A 17,403-nucleotide genomic window follows, 5' to 3' on the forward strand; every position below is an offset into this window, starting at 1 on the left:
TACTTGCACTTTGAAAAGCATCTGCGGGCTCTGCTTGTTTTTTTTAAGTGACCGGAAACGCTGATCCTTTGAGGGATTCGGCGTTATTTAGGTCCAGAAAACAGAGCCCGGGCTGGAAAGGCATCCTGATCCCAATTCCGGGTCCCGCGGGGCTGCAGATTTTTGAAGGGATGTGAAGGTTTTCCACAGAAGCGTCGAGAAAAGGGCTTTAGGACCCAGCGGCTGCGCGCGGGGCCGGCGGGGCCCGCCGCCTCCTGTGCGGCTCGGCGCGGGCGGTCGCCGGGCGCGGGTTCGCGGCCCGCCCGCGGCTCGTCGCCGCAGAGACGCGACGGGCGCTGAGGCGCGCGGGCGGCGCTCGGTGCGCGTGGGCGTGTCCCGCCCCGGCCGCGCGCCCCGCCCCAGCCCCGCCGGGTCGCTCGCCCCCAGGCCCAGCTCCAGCGCCCGGGCCCCGCGCCCTCGGCGGGCAGCGCAGAGCGCGGGAGCAGTTGGGGCCGGGCATGCCGGGAGCCCCCGGGGCAGCCGCCGCCGCCACCGCCACCGCTACCGCCACCGCCACCGCGTCCGCCGCCGGTGCGCGCCGCTGACGCGCGGAGATGAAATTCCCGGGCTCGGTGCTGGCGTCCGTGTTCCTGTTCGTGGCCGAGACGTCGGCGGCGCTGTACCTGAGCAGCACCTACCGCTCGGGCGGGGACGGCATGTGGCAGGCGCTGACGCTGCTTTTCTCGCTGCTGCCCTGCGCTCTGGTGCAGCTCACGCTGCTCTTCGTGCACCGCGACTTCACCCGCGACCGGCCGCTCGTGCTGCTGCTGCACCTGCTGCAGCTTGGGCCCCTCTTCAGGTGCGTGCGGGACCCCCGGCGGCGGGGGCCGGGCCTCCCAGGGGAGGGGGCCGGCGTCGGGGACGGGGGCCCAGGCCGGCCCGCCCTGCTCCTCCGCTCCACCACCGTCCCTGTCACAGGAATGCGACAGGAACCTGGGAGGGTGGGAATGGAGCCGGGGCGTACCGCCTTCCTGTTAGGGGCTAGCGATGGAAATTGCCGACAGTCGACTGAATTTGACCAACGGAAAGGGCCAATTTGGGCCCCTCAATCCTCAACGCGACCTGGTGGGCTCTGGCAGGATGAGCTCGTGTCGCGACTGGGCCTTAGGAAGAGGGTTCTAAATGGCCGTTAGAATCGAAGTGGGCACAGTTGATTGAATTGAATTGAAATTGAACAAACACGTGGGGAGTGGACTGTACTAGGCACTGTTCTGAGCTCAGTTACAAATACTAACTTATGTAATTCTTATACACGACCCTAAAAATCCACGCATCCGTCTTTTCTGTCCGATGTGGAAACATGGAGGGGAGAGGGCGGTAGGGGGGAAGCAGAGTAGAAATATCTTCAGGGCCCTGCCTGACTTCTAAACTCAGCCCTGCCTGACTTGTAAACTTAGCCGATGAAACTGGAGCACAAGTGCCACGGAGACCCCAACTCTTATTGTGTAAAGAGAAAAAAAAATTATTACTGACATTTCTGGACATCGTAGGAACACAAAACAAGTAAAAAATTTTCTGGTAATGAAGTAGAGTTTGGTTTATCTGAGGACCATGAAGAGAGTTTAAAATGTGTTGTTTTGATACCTCTCTGTAGGAAAAGCGAAATAAAGGGTTTCTATCTGGATTATAAACAAATTTATAATAATGAACTTTAGATATAGGTGGGAGAGAAAGGGGAAGAGGTAGAAAGGCCAGACACTCAGCTGCCAGAAAATTCAGCCAGCTGGGAATCTTTCCTACCAGGAAATATCTCCCCAGCCAACACATCACAAACACACACACAGCAAAATATCTCCCCCACCAACACACACATTCGAGTAGCAAAATAGATTTTACAGAGCCCTATATACACACACAGTCGAGTAGTAAACTAGATTTTACAGGGCCCTATTATAAAACTTTGCGTTTCATATCAGAGACAGTCATCCCAGCTGACACTCAGAATACTGACTTGTAGTTTACACAGTGTCAAAACAAACCAGGTGAACAAGTTTCCCAAGCTCGAAAGCCACAGACTCCTACAGAGGAAGAGAAACAGGTGCACTGGCAGGAGTAAGAAGTTGCTACCAACCTCATGAGAGCAAAGGAAGAGTTGGGGGGGAGGGGAACAGAGAGAGAGAAAGAAAGTGAGGGGAATTTTAAAAGCCCTGCAGCCTGGGGCCAGAGAATGAGGAGCGAGTCCTCCGTGGCCAAGTAGGCCGCAGCAACCTGATTGTGTGCCCACTCAGTGGGATCAATGCGCTCTACTTGGACAGGGCACTCATCATTTCTTAGCTCCATCTTGTGAAAAGAAAGTTCATTGCCCATGCTATTTGAGTAAAGTGACAGAGAAAGGGAAACTGACAGTTCTTAAATGCTTCTTGTGGTAAATGGTTTGGTAGGTGGTAGTTTCTCTCTCTCAGTTCATTGACTCCTTACCATAAAGTAGATATAATTGTTCCCATTTTATAGATGACCACATTCACAAGGCTTCTTACAAGTGGAATTGGCTTAATTATGTGAAAGAAGTCTGAGGAGTGTGGAATGTGTTTTATCTATAGTTCCATCTGAAGAAAGTTTGGTCATCTTGGCAAAATTGAAAAAACACAACCTAAGTTGCCATCTTGGTAAATGAGAATACCTTATCAGTACTAACATTTAAAATGTTTCTAAGTACTGAGTGACCCAAGACAAAACTAATGACATAATAGTATGTATAAAAACAGGATGGTACTCATAGACCTAAGCTCAGAGAAATATACCAATTTGTTAAGAGTGGTAATTTCGGAATGATGGAGTTATGGGGTAGTTTTCATTTTTTTCTGAAAAATATAGAAAAGTACATCATTTACTCCTTTATTATATTATACTTCTCTACATTTTTTGGTTTTTACCGTAAAAATATTTTAACTTTATTTAAAAAAAGAAAAAGTTTGGTACTTTGGAGCGATAACTTCTCAACTGATATATATATATATGTGTGTGTGTGTGTGTGTGTGTATATATAAAGTTTCAACACTGCACTGCTGCTACTGCTGCTAAGTCACTTCAGTCGTGTGTGACTCTGTGTGACCCCATAGACTGCAGCCCACCAGACTCCTCTGTCCCTGGGATTCTCCAGGCAAGAACACTGGAGTGGGTTGCCATTTCCTTCTCCAAAGAGACCTATTTCCAGAAAATTCTGAATAGGTCATTGTGCTTTGGGGGAAAAAACAGAATAACACATTAAAAAAAAAGAAACAAACAACCTACTTCCTTCAACAAGGGCACTTTCATTCTAACGCAGCTGATTTCTTTCAAGAAGATGCTGGAACCATGCTGAGATACACAAAATGTGATTCCAAGCCTCTTATCTTCCAGATGAAAAGAAAAGCAATTTGATGTTGTGTGTTAGCATGCGTTAATATCTTACTGAAAGTTATTCCTGCTGTTTGATTTTATTCTAACTCTAAGACTTCAGCTTTACATAAAGATCAAAATTATTTCCCCCAAACAAAGGAGAGTCTCTCTGCCCTTCTTATCGATTGGACTTAGTAATATTTTTAAACTGTTTGGGGAAAGTTTCGCTCTCTTTAATTCGGGATGGGTCCTAACTAGCCAAACTCCTGTTCTGTTTAGGTGAGATGTTGGTTTTGGATTCACTCAGCTCAGTCGGATTTCATTACATTGTAATGATGGTGGACTAAACACTGCAGACTAGGCCTTGCTCCTTCTTTCTTGTAGGGAGGCTTTGGGAGAGCACCGTGTTTCATTTATATCAGCCTCATATTTAAAACTGTAGTTGCAGTTTGAAGAATTGTTTCCTCATGAAGGCTAGGTTGGGATGATAGGAACATTAAATAATGTCTTGAATTTCTTTTTTTCTATTATAAGGACAATCTTATTGTGAATGATAATAGACATTCTGGATAACCAGAGTGGGGGGGAAAGCACCTCTTAACAACAAACAAAATTTATTTCTCATTCTTTTACAATTATGTTCATTTTATAAATTAATTGGGAGAAGGAATAAATATGAATGAGTTACAGGTTCAAGGAATTTGCCCCCATTCTTATTTATTGGTATAATGAAGGAAAAATGGTACCCAAAAATCTAGCTTTATAAAATAAATGCTAAGACATTCTAGTAATTTTTTTATTCAAGTATAGTTGATGTACAGTGTTATATGTTACAGTTGTACAATATGGTGATTCACAATTTTAAAGGTAATGCCCCATTTATAGTTATTATAAAATATTGGCTATATTCCCCATGTTATACAGTATATTCTTGTAGCTTATTTTATACCTGAGTTTGTACCCCTTAATCGCCTTTCTCCCTTCCTGCTCCCTATTGGTAACCACTAATGTGTTCTCTGGATCTGTGAGTCTAGTATTTTTGACAGAACATTACAAAATGATTCATTGCAATGAAAAACATTGCAAAATACCATAGTATTTCTCTCTTCTGTAAACTTTGAGAAGATTTTAAAAATAACGATAGCCTAAATATCAATAGCTTTTTTGTTGTTGCTTGCAAAGTGCTTTCACATACAGTATATAATTCCATCCACTATAAAACCTTGTGAGCTAACTGTCATTATCTTTTTTTTACAGTTGAGAATTGAGGCTCAGTGAGATTATGCAAGTGGCTTTTCAGAGGTCACAGGGAGCTTTCTATTTAACCAGTTTGGTTCTTGGGTAGCTTCACAGAGCATGTATGTCATAGGAAGATAACATGGCATAGAGGAAATCATAATCAGTATTTCTTTTGAAAATGTGTTTTTAGTAACTACCTCAGAGGGTCTCTGGTACCACAGATTATTTATGCTGACACCAACATGCATGGTTTCAGCTAACTAATAAACTGCTTCCACTATGATGTTTGAAAATGGGATAAAATGAAAATAAAAAAGGATCAACCTGCTGATTACCTACATTGGGGATTAGCAAACCATGCCCCACATTGAAATCCCCTTACTGCCTGTTTTTGTAAAGTTTTATTGGAACACAGGCATGCCCATTCACTTCTGTGTTGTCTGTGGCTGCTTTTGCATTACAGTGGCAGAGCTGAGTAGTTGCAATAGAGACCATGACCTGCAAAGCCTAAAATATTTATTCTTTGTAAATACACAAAATGTTTGCCAACCCTTGGTCAAACTGAAAAACTATCTTGAATGATTGTGATAAAAATACTTAATTTATGGCTACATTTAGGCAACTTCTTAAGTAAAAACAACAACAACAACAACAAAACATTTGGAAACAAATAGTGGAAGTCTTAGGGCCTTTCACAAATTCATTAAATACCTACTACATGTAAACTTCTGTGCTAAGATTTTTATTAGTTGAGAAAAACAGTGAATTACAGGAGGGTACACCTGGATTTCCTCGGAGAAGGCAATGGCAACCCACTCCAGTGCTCTTGCCTGGAAAATCCCATGGATGGAGGGTCCTGGTGGGCTGCAGTCTATGGGGTCGCTAGGAGTTGGACACGACTGAGCGACTTCACTTTCACTTTTCACTTTCATGCATTGGGGAAGGAAATGGCAACCCACTCCAGTGTTCTTGCCTGGAGAATCCCAGGGATGGGGGAGCCTGGTGGGCTGCCGTCTATGGGGTCGCACAGAGTCGGACATGACTGAAGCGGCTTAGCAGCAGCAGCAGCACACCTGGGTTTCCTGGAGAAGGAAATGGTAACCCATTCCAGTATTCTTGCCTGGAGAATTCCATGGACAGAGGAGCCTGGTGACCTACAGTCCATGGGGTCGCAAAGAGTTGGACGTGACTGAGCAACTAACACACACACCTGGGTTTCAGGGCCACTTCTGTGATTAGTTCATTGGGGGACCTTCCTTCGTTTCCACTGTAGACAAAGAAGTGTCATTTGTCTGTAATTCTGCAAATACTTCCATTAAACACAGCCTTCTCCTCAGCATCCAGAGACTTGCATTTTCCTCTGGACCTTCATTTTATTCATTCAGCTCTTAATATGTGCTGCTGTTTCATTTGCTTGTTTTGTTATTAAAAATTCTGAGCTTGATTTTACTATTCAGGTAAAACATATTTGTTGCTGGAACGACAGAAGGGCAGAAAACAGATAAGCACAACTAAAAAAATTTAAAAGCTCTAATTTGACTAACTAAAGGGAACAATTCTTAATATTTTGTTATATATCCTCACCAATATTTTTACAGTCATTAAGCTGGTAAACCATGAACCATCTAGGGGGAGGGAGGGGGTGTAGGAAGGAAGACCCTGATTTGCAATCTTTGCTGATTTCTGTGATTTAAAGATTTCCATCGTGGCCTATTTCAAGCTACTGAGTTGTTTAAGAACTGCCTCACAAAATTCCTAACCATTTAACTGTCTCATGAGTCAGTATGAGCCAGCTGAAGCACTCCACTGTTTATGTGTATATGTGTGTGTATCCATATATATATGTAATTTTCTTTTTATTAAATGTGGAATTTTCTATGTATTTTCCATTGTAATACATTACTCCTTTTGCTTACCAAACATGATAAAATTTTTTTGTATGTCAGTATATGTGTGTATATACTGTCAATTTTAAGGACTGGATAATATTTCATTGAATATACATATTAGGATTTATTTAATCATTGTTTTGTTTAGGGACCTTTAGAGTTTTCCCCAGAGAAGGCAATGGCACCCCACTCCAGTACTCTTGCCTGGAAAATCCCATGGATGGAAGAGCCAGATGGGCTGCAGTCCATGGGGTTGCTAAGAGTCGGATACGACTGAGCCACTTCACTTTCACTTTCCACTTTCATGCATTGGAGAAGGAAATGGCAACCCACTCCAGTGTTCTTGCCTGGAGAATCCCAGGGACGGGAGAGCCTGGTGGGCTGCCGTCTATGGGGTCGCACAGAGTTGGACACGACTGAAGCGACTTAGCAGCAGAGTTTTCCCAGAACTTTGCCATTAAAAATAATGGTATTCAAATTTTTGCAGTAACCTTTCTTTCTAAGGGCTTCCCTGTGGTGGCTCAGAGGTTAAAGCGTCTGCCTAGAATGCAGGAGACCCAGGTTTGATCCCTGGGTCGGGAAGATCCCCTGGAGAAGGAAATGGCAACCCACTCCAGTACTCTTGCTTGGAGAATCCCATGGAGGGAGGAGCCTGGTAGGCTACAGTCCATGGGGTCGCAAAGAGTTGGACACGACTGAGCGACTTCACTTTCCTTTCCTTTCCTTTCTAAGTGAGTTAATCTATGAGAAATATCTTACAAACTGAAAGTGCTATATAAATATTACTTATATTAATTAGGTCCTGTTTTCTTGTTTAGATTATGTACATCTCTGAATGAGACAGTGGTGTGCAACTATCTTTGCATTCCCCACAGCACTTAGCAAAGTGCATCCACATTCATTACATATTTGAGAATAAAGACAATGGTCAGTTTATTCCATCTTCTAGTGCTTGTGATCAGTGGTCCACCTGTGTCAAGTTACAAGGCCTCATACAGCCCTCAGTCATAGATCTGAGTTTTTCCTCAGAGCAGATTCAGTTGGATCAGCTAGACTTAGCTCAAAACCTTGAACTTCATTGTTTTCAGCTAAACAAGTTGATCCCACATTGTTTTACATGTTTTCATGTAATATATTGGGGCTTCCCTGATAGCTCAGTTGGTAAGAATCTGCCTGCAATGCAGGAGACCCCAGTTTGATTCCTGGGTCAGGAAGATACGCTGGAGAATGGATAGGCTACCACTCCAGTATTCTTGGGTTTCCCTTGTGGCTCAGCTGGTAAAGAATCCACCTGCAGTGTGGGAGGCCTGGGTTTTATCCCTGGGTTGGGAAGAGCCCCTGGATAAGGGAAAGGCTACCCACTCCAGTATTCTGGCCTGGAGAATTCCATGGACTAAACAGTCCATGGGTTGCAAAGTGTCAAACACAACGAATATATTAAAGTATCTATGACCCCAGTGGACAAAATGTAGCAGACAATTGCCTCTCCCTCCCCACCCCCTTGCACAAACACACTACTGTGTACCTCTTTTTCTCCCAGGAACAAATGAACAAAGATAATCACAAAATATATCCACTTTGTACTCACTAAAGAAAGAAGTTCCTGCATTTCCTTTCTTACTTTAGGTTTTATTTTAGTATTTCGAATTATACATGTATTCTCATTTCCTTGGTTGCCTCCAGGTGAGAGTACAAAGTTAACAACACTCAATAAAATAAATGAAGCCATAAAATCTTCTGGCAGCATTATAAGGTTGTTATAAAAATGCACATTTGGGGAAAAACGTCCTTTAACAATTTTGAAACCTAAAGCCATGAACATTTTTTATTACTAAGAAAAAAACATTTTCCCCAATATTTTGTTATGAAAATTTTTGAACATACAGAAGACAACTTGAAAGAATTGTACAAAGAACACCCAAGTACTTGCCACCTAGATTCTACAGTTAACATTTTATTTCACACGTCTATCCATCCCTCTATCAATCCCTCAATCCACTTGAAAGTGTGTGTGTGTGTGTGTAAATTGTATATATCAATACTCTTCCTCTCTTCGCTATTCATATCATTACCTATAGAGGAAAATCCAGTTTTAAAAGCCAACTACTCTATCAGTCTAGAAAGGTGACTGGTTCAGGCTCCATCCTCAGGCAAGCTTGAAACTCCATAGATAAGACAGAGCTGGCAGGCTTCCAGGTATGATTGACTTTAGTCCTGTTCTGAAAAGGCTTAAGAGAGCAGAAATAGGTAATGTGGACTTCCAGGGGAATTCTAGGTGGGAGGCTGCTCTGTGCTGGGGGATCTCCCAACCACAGCTGCTGTTTTAACTCAAGTAATTTGGAGCATCTATTGGATCTAAAATATGTGTGTGGGGGTGGGTGTTGTATATATATGCACACGTGTGCACACACACCCCCATATACTGCATTATCTCCATGACAGTGTAGCAAAGTAGGTCTTATCTCTGCTTTATAATTCAGGGACAGAACTTGGGTTAAAAGACATGTCCAAGGCTGCACAGCTAATAAGTGTTAGGAAGGGAAATGGAACTTTTTTTTTCTGGAGCCTGAACCACTTCCCATGCCATTCTCGGCTTGGTTTCCTTGCCTCAGTGGCCCTCGGTGTCACCTCTCAATGTGGTTCATGCTCAGGCCAGTTGGCCTGCTGGAGGGCCTCAAGAAGACTGCGTGCTTACAACTGGTCCTTAGAGAGGATGATTTTAGTGGCAGGGGTCGGGGGCGAGTTGCAGTCCAGAGTAACCAAGCCAAGGCTTTGAGAAAGCTAAGAGAAAGCGGGGTAACTAAGGAAAGACAGGATCCTGTCTGCCTTTGATGATCATGACTTGCTGGTTTGTTTCCAGGTGTTTTGAAGTCTTCTGCATCTATTGTCAGTCAAACCACATTGAAGAACCTTATGTCAGCATCACCAAGAAGCGGCAGATACCAAAAAATGGCCACTCAGAGGAAATTGAGAAGGAAGTGGGCCAGGCAGAGGGCAAGCTATTCACCCACCGATCTGCATTCAGCCGGGCATCGGTGATCCAGGCTTTCCTGGGCTCAGCCCCACAGCTGACCCTGCAGCTGTACATAAGTGTCTTGCAGCAGGATGTCAGTATCGGACGATGTATGTATATTTTTTATTTCTGTTTGCATTTGGGAAGCGTGGAGAGCAAAACATAAGGTCTGTTTTGTTTCAGGTGAAATTCATTTCTATGCGCCTTCCATCCGAAGTCTGTGTTGCAGTTACTAAGCTCAAAACGTAGTGAGTTAAAATAATAGTGTTTCTTTTGCTTATGAATCTGAAGTTTAGGCAGCTCTCAAAAGGGCTCACCTCGGCTCCACTGTGCGTTAACTGGGGTGGCTCAAAGATGGGGAGTTGGAATCCACTGAGGGCTTATCCACTCACAATTCTTACGGTCGGTGCTGGCTGTTGCTGGGGCCTCAGATCTTTCCCACTTTGTCTCTCCGTGTGGGCTAGTTTGAGCCTCCTCACAGCATGGTGGCTGCTTTCAAGAGCGAATATCCTAAGAGGGAGAGAGGGCCAGGTGGAAGGGTATCCCTTTTGTGATCCGATTTTGAAGTCATGCAACATTACTTTTGCTGCCATTTTCTTTGTTGATACAGCCAGGAATCCTGTCGAGGTTCAAGCCAAAGGGAAGAAAGGAAACTGACTTTTGTTAGGGAATGGCCACAGTCTAGAGGTTCACAGCTGTGATCATTGTGGAAAATACAACTTGCTGTACATAGGCCGAAAGGATGGTTGCCAGGGGCTGGGCCTCTTCAGATTGTGCCTCTGTCACTCAGCGGTAGTTGTAAAGCAGCTGAGACAGTTGTAACAGCTTCTTTGTGGTGAATGAGGGCATCAGGAGTTCTTCCTGTCTTCTTGAAGTTCTAATAGATATCTCATCTTTAAAATAAACATACTTCTCTAACCTTTGGACTAGTCTCACATCATCAAATTGAGGGCAGGTTTTGATTAAGCCAGATTAAAAAAAAAACTGCACATGCATTGGACACAAGTGAAAAACCTTCATATGAAAAGAGGAAATAATCCTTTGAAAATATTAATATTGTTAAGTAAATGAAAACCAGATATTCTGGTAAGTTTTACTATACAGATAAGCAAAAGTGAGTTAAAAGCCTTAAGTTTAAAAATACATATTTAAGATAACACTGAAATTGGAGTATTTTAAAATAAATCACCCTTATTAATTTAACTTCCCTCAGTCTTCTTTCTGCCTCTAATCTAGGCTGGATGGTAAAATGTCTTTAATTTATGGCTGAGTCACAGGTTATTTGTATATCACAGTCTCCCTTATCCAGATTACATAAGAATGATTATGATTCTTAAGATATATCAGAACTTTAAGTTGACATCTTGGACCTTGGTGGATTAACACCTGTGAAAACACCTTCCACAACCCCAGGTAGACAGTAGATGCTCAATAAATGCAGCAGCATCCTTGTTTTCTAGGGACTTATAACTATAATGGGCATTGACCAAGGTGAGCCCTCTGCATGCCAATATACCCTTTACCCAGTTCATTGTTTTTCTATGTGGCAGGAACACAGCAAGAGACCAGATATGGTCATAGCCAATTTGATTTTTACATGTCAGTTCAATTTTTTTTCTCAAGTTACTGAAAATGAAGTTGTCTTTTAGCTCAGAGGTTGGCAAATAGCAGCCCATGGATGTAATCAGGGGGTGCTTGTTTTTGTAAATAAAATTTTATTGGAATGCAGCCATGCCCTTTGATTTACCCATTGTCTATGTCTGCCTTTTTTTTTTTCCCTTTGAGCAGAGTTGAGTAGTTGCATAGTTGCAACAGAAAATAAGTGGTCCACAGAGCATAAAGTATTTACTGTCGGGCTCCTTACAGAAAGTTTGCCAACCCACATTACAGTTTTTCAGATGGAATTCTATTCGGGAAAATGAAACCTATCTCATAAAATGTCAGTGTCACAAAGAATATCTGTAACATGCACCTCGAGAGTCCCCTGATAATTAAATGAAAATTCAAATATGTATAGAGAAAGGAAGTGGGCATGGTCCTCTTAAAAATACAGATAACTGCCATTTATATAGGTTTTGACTAATCCTAATCACTGCCTTAGCATATCTGAGGAAGGGGAAAGGTAGTTATAATTAGAGCACAGGCTAGGGTGTGTCATGGAGGCCAACATGGGCAGTATCTGTCATATGATTAGGAATGCATTTGGTGCAAGAAACAAACACCTGACTACAAGGTTAGACAACCCATTATTTTGCTCATCTAAGAAGAAATTGGAGTTAGGCCATTGCTGGCATTATATCAGCTGCTCACACTGATAAAGTTGATGTCCCTACAATTCCATTGGCCTTTCTTTTGGGTTGATACTGCATAGAATCCATCATGGCTTCATTCAAGGTAGGAAGAAAAGCATGAAGCAGAAGGGGGCATGTCTTTCTTCCTTTAGTTCAGTCACTCAGTTGTGTCCGACTCTTTGCGACCCCACGGACTGCAGCATGCCAGGCCTCCCTATCCATTACCAACTCCCGGAATTTACTTACACTCATGTCCATAGAGTTGATGCCATCCAACCATCTCATTCTCTGTCGTCCCCTTCTCTTCCTGCCTTCAATCTTTCCCAGCATCAGGGTCTTTTCAAATGAGTCAGTTCTTCACATTAGGTATTCAAAGTATTGGAGTTTCAGCTTCAGCATCAGTCCTTCCAATGAATATTCAGGACTGATTTCCTTTAGGATGGACTGGTTGGATCTCCTTGCAGTCCAAGGGACTCTCAAGAGTCTTCTCCAACACCACAGCTCAAAAGCATCAATTCTTCAGCACTCAGCTTTCTTTATAGTCCAACTTTCACATCCCTTCAGCACTCAGCTTTCTTTATAGTCCAACTTTCACATCCATTCATGACTACTGGAAAAACCATAGCTTTGACTGAACAGACCTTTGTTGGCAAAGTAATGTCTCTGCTTTTTATATGCTGTCTAGGTTGGTCATAACTTTCCTTCCAAGTAGTAAGCGTCTTTTAATTTCATGGCTGCAATCACCATCTGCAGTGATTTTGGAGCCCCCAAAAGTAAAGTCAGCCACTGTTTCCATCACTTCCCATCTATTTGCCATGAAGTGATGGGACCAGATGCCATGATCTTAGTTTTCTGAATGTTGAGTTTTAAGCCAACTTTTTCACTCTCCTCTTTCACTTTCATCTAAAGGCTCTTTAGTTCTTCTTCACTTTCTGCCATAGAGGTGGTGTCATCTGCATATCTGAGGTTATTGATATTTCTCTCGGCAGTCTTGATTCCAGCTTGTGCTTCATCCAGCCCACTGTTTCTCATGATGTACTTTGCATATAAGTTAAATAAGCAGGGTGACAGTATACAGCTTTGATGTACTCCTTTCCCGATTATTAGTAAGTAAAAGCTTTCCCAGAAACCTCCCTAATAAACCTCATTTAGGTCTCATTGACCAGGATTGGTCATGTTATCACCTTGGTTCAAGAAATGCTAGAGAAGCTGGGCATAGGACAGTTACAACCAGTGGCTTTGAACAGCATTCCTTCAACTTCTCTGGTGATGATGTGACCAGAGGTGGGAGCCAGGGAGTTTGTTAAAAAATCTACAGAAAACCAGGCTTCATTCTCGGAAATTGTGATTTGCTAGGTATGGGATGGTAGCCTCAGATAGGTCTTTTGATCTTTTTTCTCTTTTGTTTTCTAAACAAGTGCTCCTGGTAATTTTTATGTTTAGCAAAGTTTGGGAACACTGGACTAGATAAGTCACAGCCTGCCTAGGGCTGGGCCCATTGCCACCCACAACAAAATTATGTTTTCTTAAAATATAGGAGGAAGACACTGTCTGCCATACCATATGTTGAGACCAATAAAAATATCCATTCTTGACAGGAGAAGACACGAAGTCCATCCAAACCTGATCCCATTCAACATTCAAGCTCTGTATAGCTTTCTTTTCTCTCTTATCCTATGCTCACTTAGCAAATGCTGATGAATTTGGCCTTGGCAGAGCTTGGATGGGAGGTGGAGCCAGCCACATGGTCCACTGGAGAGGTTTTTGTTAATTGCAGTACAATTCATACAACAATAGGTTCACCATTTTAAATGTACAATTTAGTGGATTTTAGGATATTCAGTATGTTGTGTCATCATCATCACTATCTAATTTTAGAATATTTTTGATACATCGAAAAGAAATCCCATACTTAGTAGCAGTCACTGCTCATTTCCCCTCTCCAGACCCTGGCAATCACTAATCTACTTTCTGTCTCTATGAATTTGTCTATTGTGCATACTTCATATAAATGGTATCATATACTTTTGGAGAGTTTCTTCCCCCATAGTCAGTGAATAATGGACACTGTCTATGACCCTCAGCCTTTGAGTGAGACTAGTCAGCTCTCAGGGGACTTGATTAAGTCTCTGGACCTTGGAGGATAGGTTGGTCTGAGGCCCAGGTGAGTACACCAAGGTTTCTGTGTTCTGTGAAGGCCTCTGCAGCATGCCACTTGGCCTGCCTGGATCTCCAAGTGCCCTGCTCTCTTCCAGTCAAGGCGGTAATGTTGGCAGTAATGATGACTGCTTCTCAGATCCTTGCTTTGTGCCAGGCACTGTGATTGTTATGATTTTGTTTCACGTTCACAGCACCCCTGTGAGGTAGATCTGATTACTTCCATCTTCTTAAGGATGAAAATTGTACTCCTAGTATACCAGAGGAGGCAGGACATAGGATTAGATTTATGTGAATTCACTCATTGAAGTCAATGAATATGTATTGAATATATTCTGTGTTCCTGACCTTGTGCTGGGCTCCAAGGATTAAGTGGTAAATAAGGTGGACAGGGCTGTATCCTTCTGGAACAGGATAAGCAAATAGGATACAAATAATTAGTCATATATTTATTTTATTTCAGGTAAATCCTGCAAAGTAAAAGTCTGTTGGGGGACTCTAACCGAGTCTGGGAGATAAGGGAAAATTTCCCAGGGGAACTTAAGTATAAAGTAAAATCTGGTAGATGAATCAAGTGAAGTAAAAGAAGGAAAGGGTATCCCAGGATTTCAGACTTTATCCCAGAGGCAATAGGAGGTCACTGGTAAGTTTTAAACGTCACAGTGTCATGATCAGATTTTGTTTTAGAAGCTGATTACTCTGGAAAATGGATTGGAAGGGAGTGAGGGGAGAAACAAGGAGGCCCAGAAGTGGGCTGCTACTGTTGTCAAGTTGAGAACAATAATGGCTTAGGCTGTAATGGTAGAAATGGGTTATTGGAGCAATATTACTGGTGCAGAAGTTGAACAAGATGATGATTGATTGAATGGGAAGGTGGGACAAAGGCAGATGTCAGACATAGTTCCCAAGTTCCTGACATATACTGTTGATTTATACCCTGCCTCATTCCAAAAATGGACTTGTAACAGGGCTTATTAGTGCTGTGATACTCTCTGTGGAATATACCCTTCTGTCTGCTCTTGTGGAAACTGGTAAATTAAATGGTAATATTATATAAACACATCTGGACTGAAACATGCAATTCAAGCAGTTCATATGGTTACTAAAGATTACTGAACTTAACTTATGAATGTGTCTCAGTGTAAACACAATTAAAAATCTCACTCTCACATGAAATACCTAACCTGTCTAACACCATTTATTTGAGAGAGGAACAAAGTTATCAGTGGCCGAATACATGTTTTAAGATGTACAAATATATAAATTCTGTCCCAAGTGATAGACTCAGATGTATACACAGTTCTTATAAACACTCTACGTGCTGTGTTAGGTTGGAAAAAAAGTTGTCACATCAAGTGAAGAAGGAAACTAATTACTCTATTAGCTGACATTTTCTCCTGTTCATCAGATGCTGAAGGGCCCCCCTCTGCTGCTCCTGGCCTGTCATACAGCTGGCTTCAACAGTGGGGTCAGTGGACCTGGGTTCACCATCCCAGTTCACCACTTTCTGGCTGTGTGATCTTGGACATCCATCTGTCTCCTGTGAGCAGCAGCTTCCTCACCTGTAAAACGGGGATAATCAAGAGTTCCTGCATCTTGGGGTTTTCCCAGAGATGAAGTTATCATGTGCCTATAAACTGTGACTTAACACAGAGCCTGGCACAGGCCACACCCTTAACAGATGGCTGCCTGTGTCTCCCTACCCAGCTGCTTGGACAGGTCCCCCAAGGGGCGGCCAGGCCCGGTTCTCATGTGATTGCTGGATGCTTGGGCCTCTGGCTCTGAGAGCCCTGGCCTGGCCTGCTGCACCCTGTGGGGGTAGAGTGCTGTGCAGAGGAGGAAGCCAGGGCTACATCCAGGAACCACACAGTCCTCACCTTGGTTCCCTCTCTGCTCCCCTCTGTCTAGTGACACCCTCTATCTCCCTCCTTCCTCCACTGATGGAAGCTTGGCACTGGCTTAGCCTTTGCTGGCTTCTCAGGAGTGTCTGAGAGTAACCATGTTGGGTGTGCGTACAGCTCGGTGGAGCGGGTGCTTGTTTAATCCAAGAAACCTTTCTTAACACCTGGTGCTCCTTCAACCAGATGCCTCACTGTCAAGATGTTCACCGCACAAATTTGTGGATCATTACAAGAGCCATAAAGCCCTTCTGGACTCAGGCAAGCCTCCCTCTTACCCTCCTGCTTATTTGAGTGGCCAGCAGGCTTCTCCCCAGCGATGGCAGGTGGAGAGTGTCCTTCAGCTGGTCACATGAGGACACCAGCCATGCCACCCTATCCCTGAAGTGGAGCATCTTTATGTCCAGGGCATGGTACCTCATCTTCCACTGACTTTCAGACAACAGGGAGTGCCTCCAGGGCGGGTGGTGCCAGGGAATCAAGCATCGTACTCACATCCTGCCAGGTTGGTTAAATAGTTGTATGGTTGCTGAAAGTGGTTGATTTTGGCTTATGGCTGTGGCATGTTTAACACTGAATGTAGTCTCCAGGATACCTCACTGGAAGTCACACCATGACTTGTTGTAGCATGAGACCTGGTCTCCAGGATACCTCACTGGAAGTCACACCAGAGGATCCATTGAGGACCAGAGAAGTCATAGTAGGTGGATAAACTGTGTCAGGTTAGCAGGTCTGTGTGTTCAGGGTCACCTTACAGTCCATGCTGTGTCAGCACTAGTGGCCCTGTGATGCCTGCAGGGAGCCAGGCTTCCTGGGCTCTTTAGACTCTGTTTGATGACTAGGTTTGGAGGTTGAGCTTTTCTGACCTCATGTGGGCAGGCCATGTGCAGAGTCACGTGGACAGGGGAGAATCAGGCAGAGCTGTACCACTGTTGCTTTAAGAATCGTGTTCCAGCTGTGCCTGTGGGTTCAAAGCAGACATGGGGGCCCCGGGCAGCTTATCCTCTGTCTAACTGACGCACCCTGCCACACCCCTCTCCTCCCCAGGACCAGGGGTCCTCCACCAGGGGAGGAAGGCAGGCAGAGGCTGAGAACCACTGCCCTTGGGAAAGCATGAGTCACCCAAGGTTAGGCTTTTTGTGCATTTTGAAAAGACAGAAGGGGACTGGTGAGGGAGGATTTGTTCTAACTTGAGCCCTGCAGAGACCAGTGACAACCAGTGCCCTGTTGGGAGTGGGAAAACTAAAACCAGTGTGAGTGGGAACAAGGGCTGGGGAGGGCGTGCGTGCCAAACCAGGTCTGTGATCAAAAGCGGTGTCAGGGCAGGCCAGGGTCAGACACCAGACACAGGTCAGCACAGGTGAAAACATCACTTGTGAGATGACATGAGCCCAAGAGTCCAGCCTGGAAAGACCTTGGAGAGTGATGTCAGATTGCTGTTGGCGTGAACACAAGGCCTGGGAATAAGGCTGGCCTCCCTCTGAAGACAGCCTCTGAGAAGAGGTGTTTTGAGGGCCCAGGCTCCCCTCGTCCCTGAATCTGACAGGTCCTGCAGTCAT

The 17,403-nt window shown here is 44.0% G+C and overlaps 1 protein-coding gene across 3 annotated transcripts in view; it reads left to right on the top strand.

The window, feature by feature from the left end:
- Positions 1-17,403, top strand: part of XK (X-linked Kx blood group antigen, Kell and VPS13A binding protein) — a 59,050-nt gene that overhangs the window by 10,132 nt on the left and 31,515 nt on the right. The window contains exons 1-2 of one of the 3 annotated variants that reach the window (XM_086387640.1): positions 216-838; positions 9,346-9,608. In XM_086387640.1, the coding sequence (XP_086243766.1) occupies positions 594-838; positions 9,346-9,608 (508 nt within the window). In that variant the 5' untranslated portion in view covers positions 216-593. Of the gene's footprint in view, positions 1-215; positions 839-9,345; positions 9,609-17,403 lie in introns of those variants that run through there. The other 2 variants (XM_086387642.1, XM_086387641.1) reach the window with 2 other exon arrangements.

The sequence above is a fragment of the Bos grunniens genome, chromosome X (genome assembly GCF_055505025.1).
Source record: "Bos grunniens cultivar Pamir isolate PY7600 chromosome X, Bosgru_T2T1.0, whole genome shotgun sequence".
NCBI lineage: Eukaryota > Metazoa > Chordata > Mammalia > Artiodactyla > Bovidae > Bos > Bos grunniens.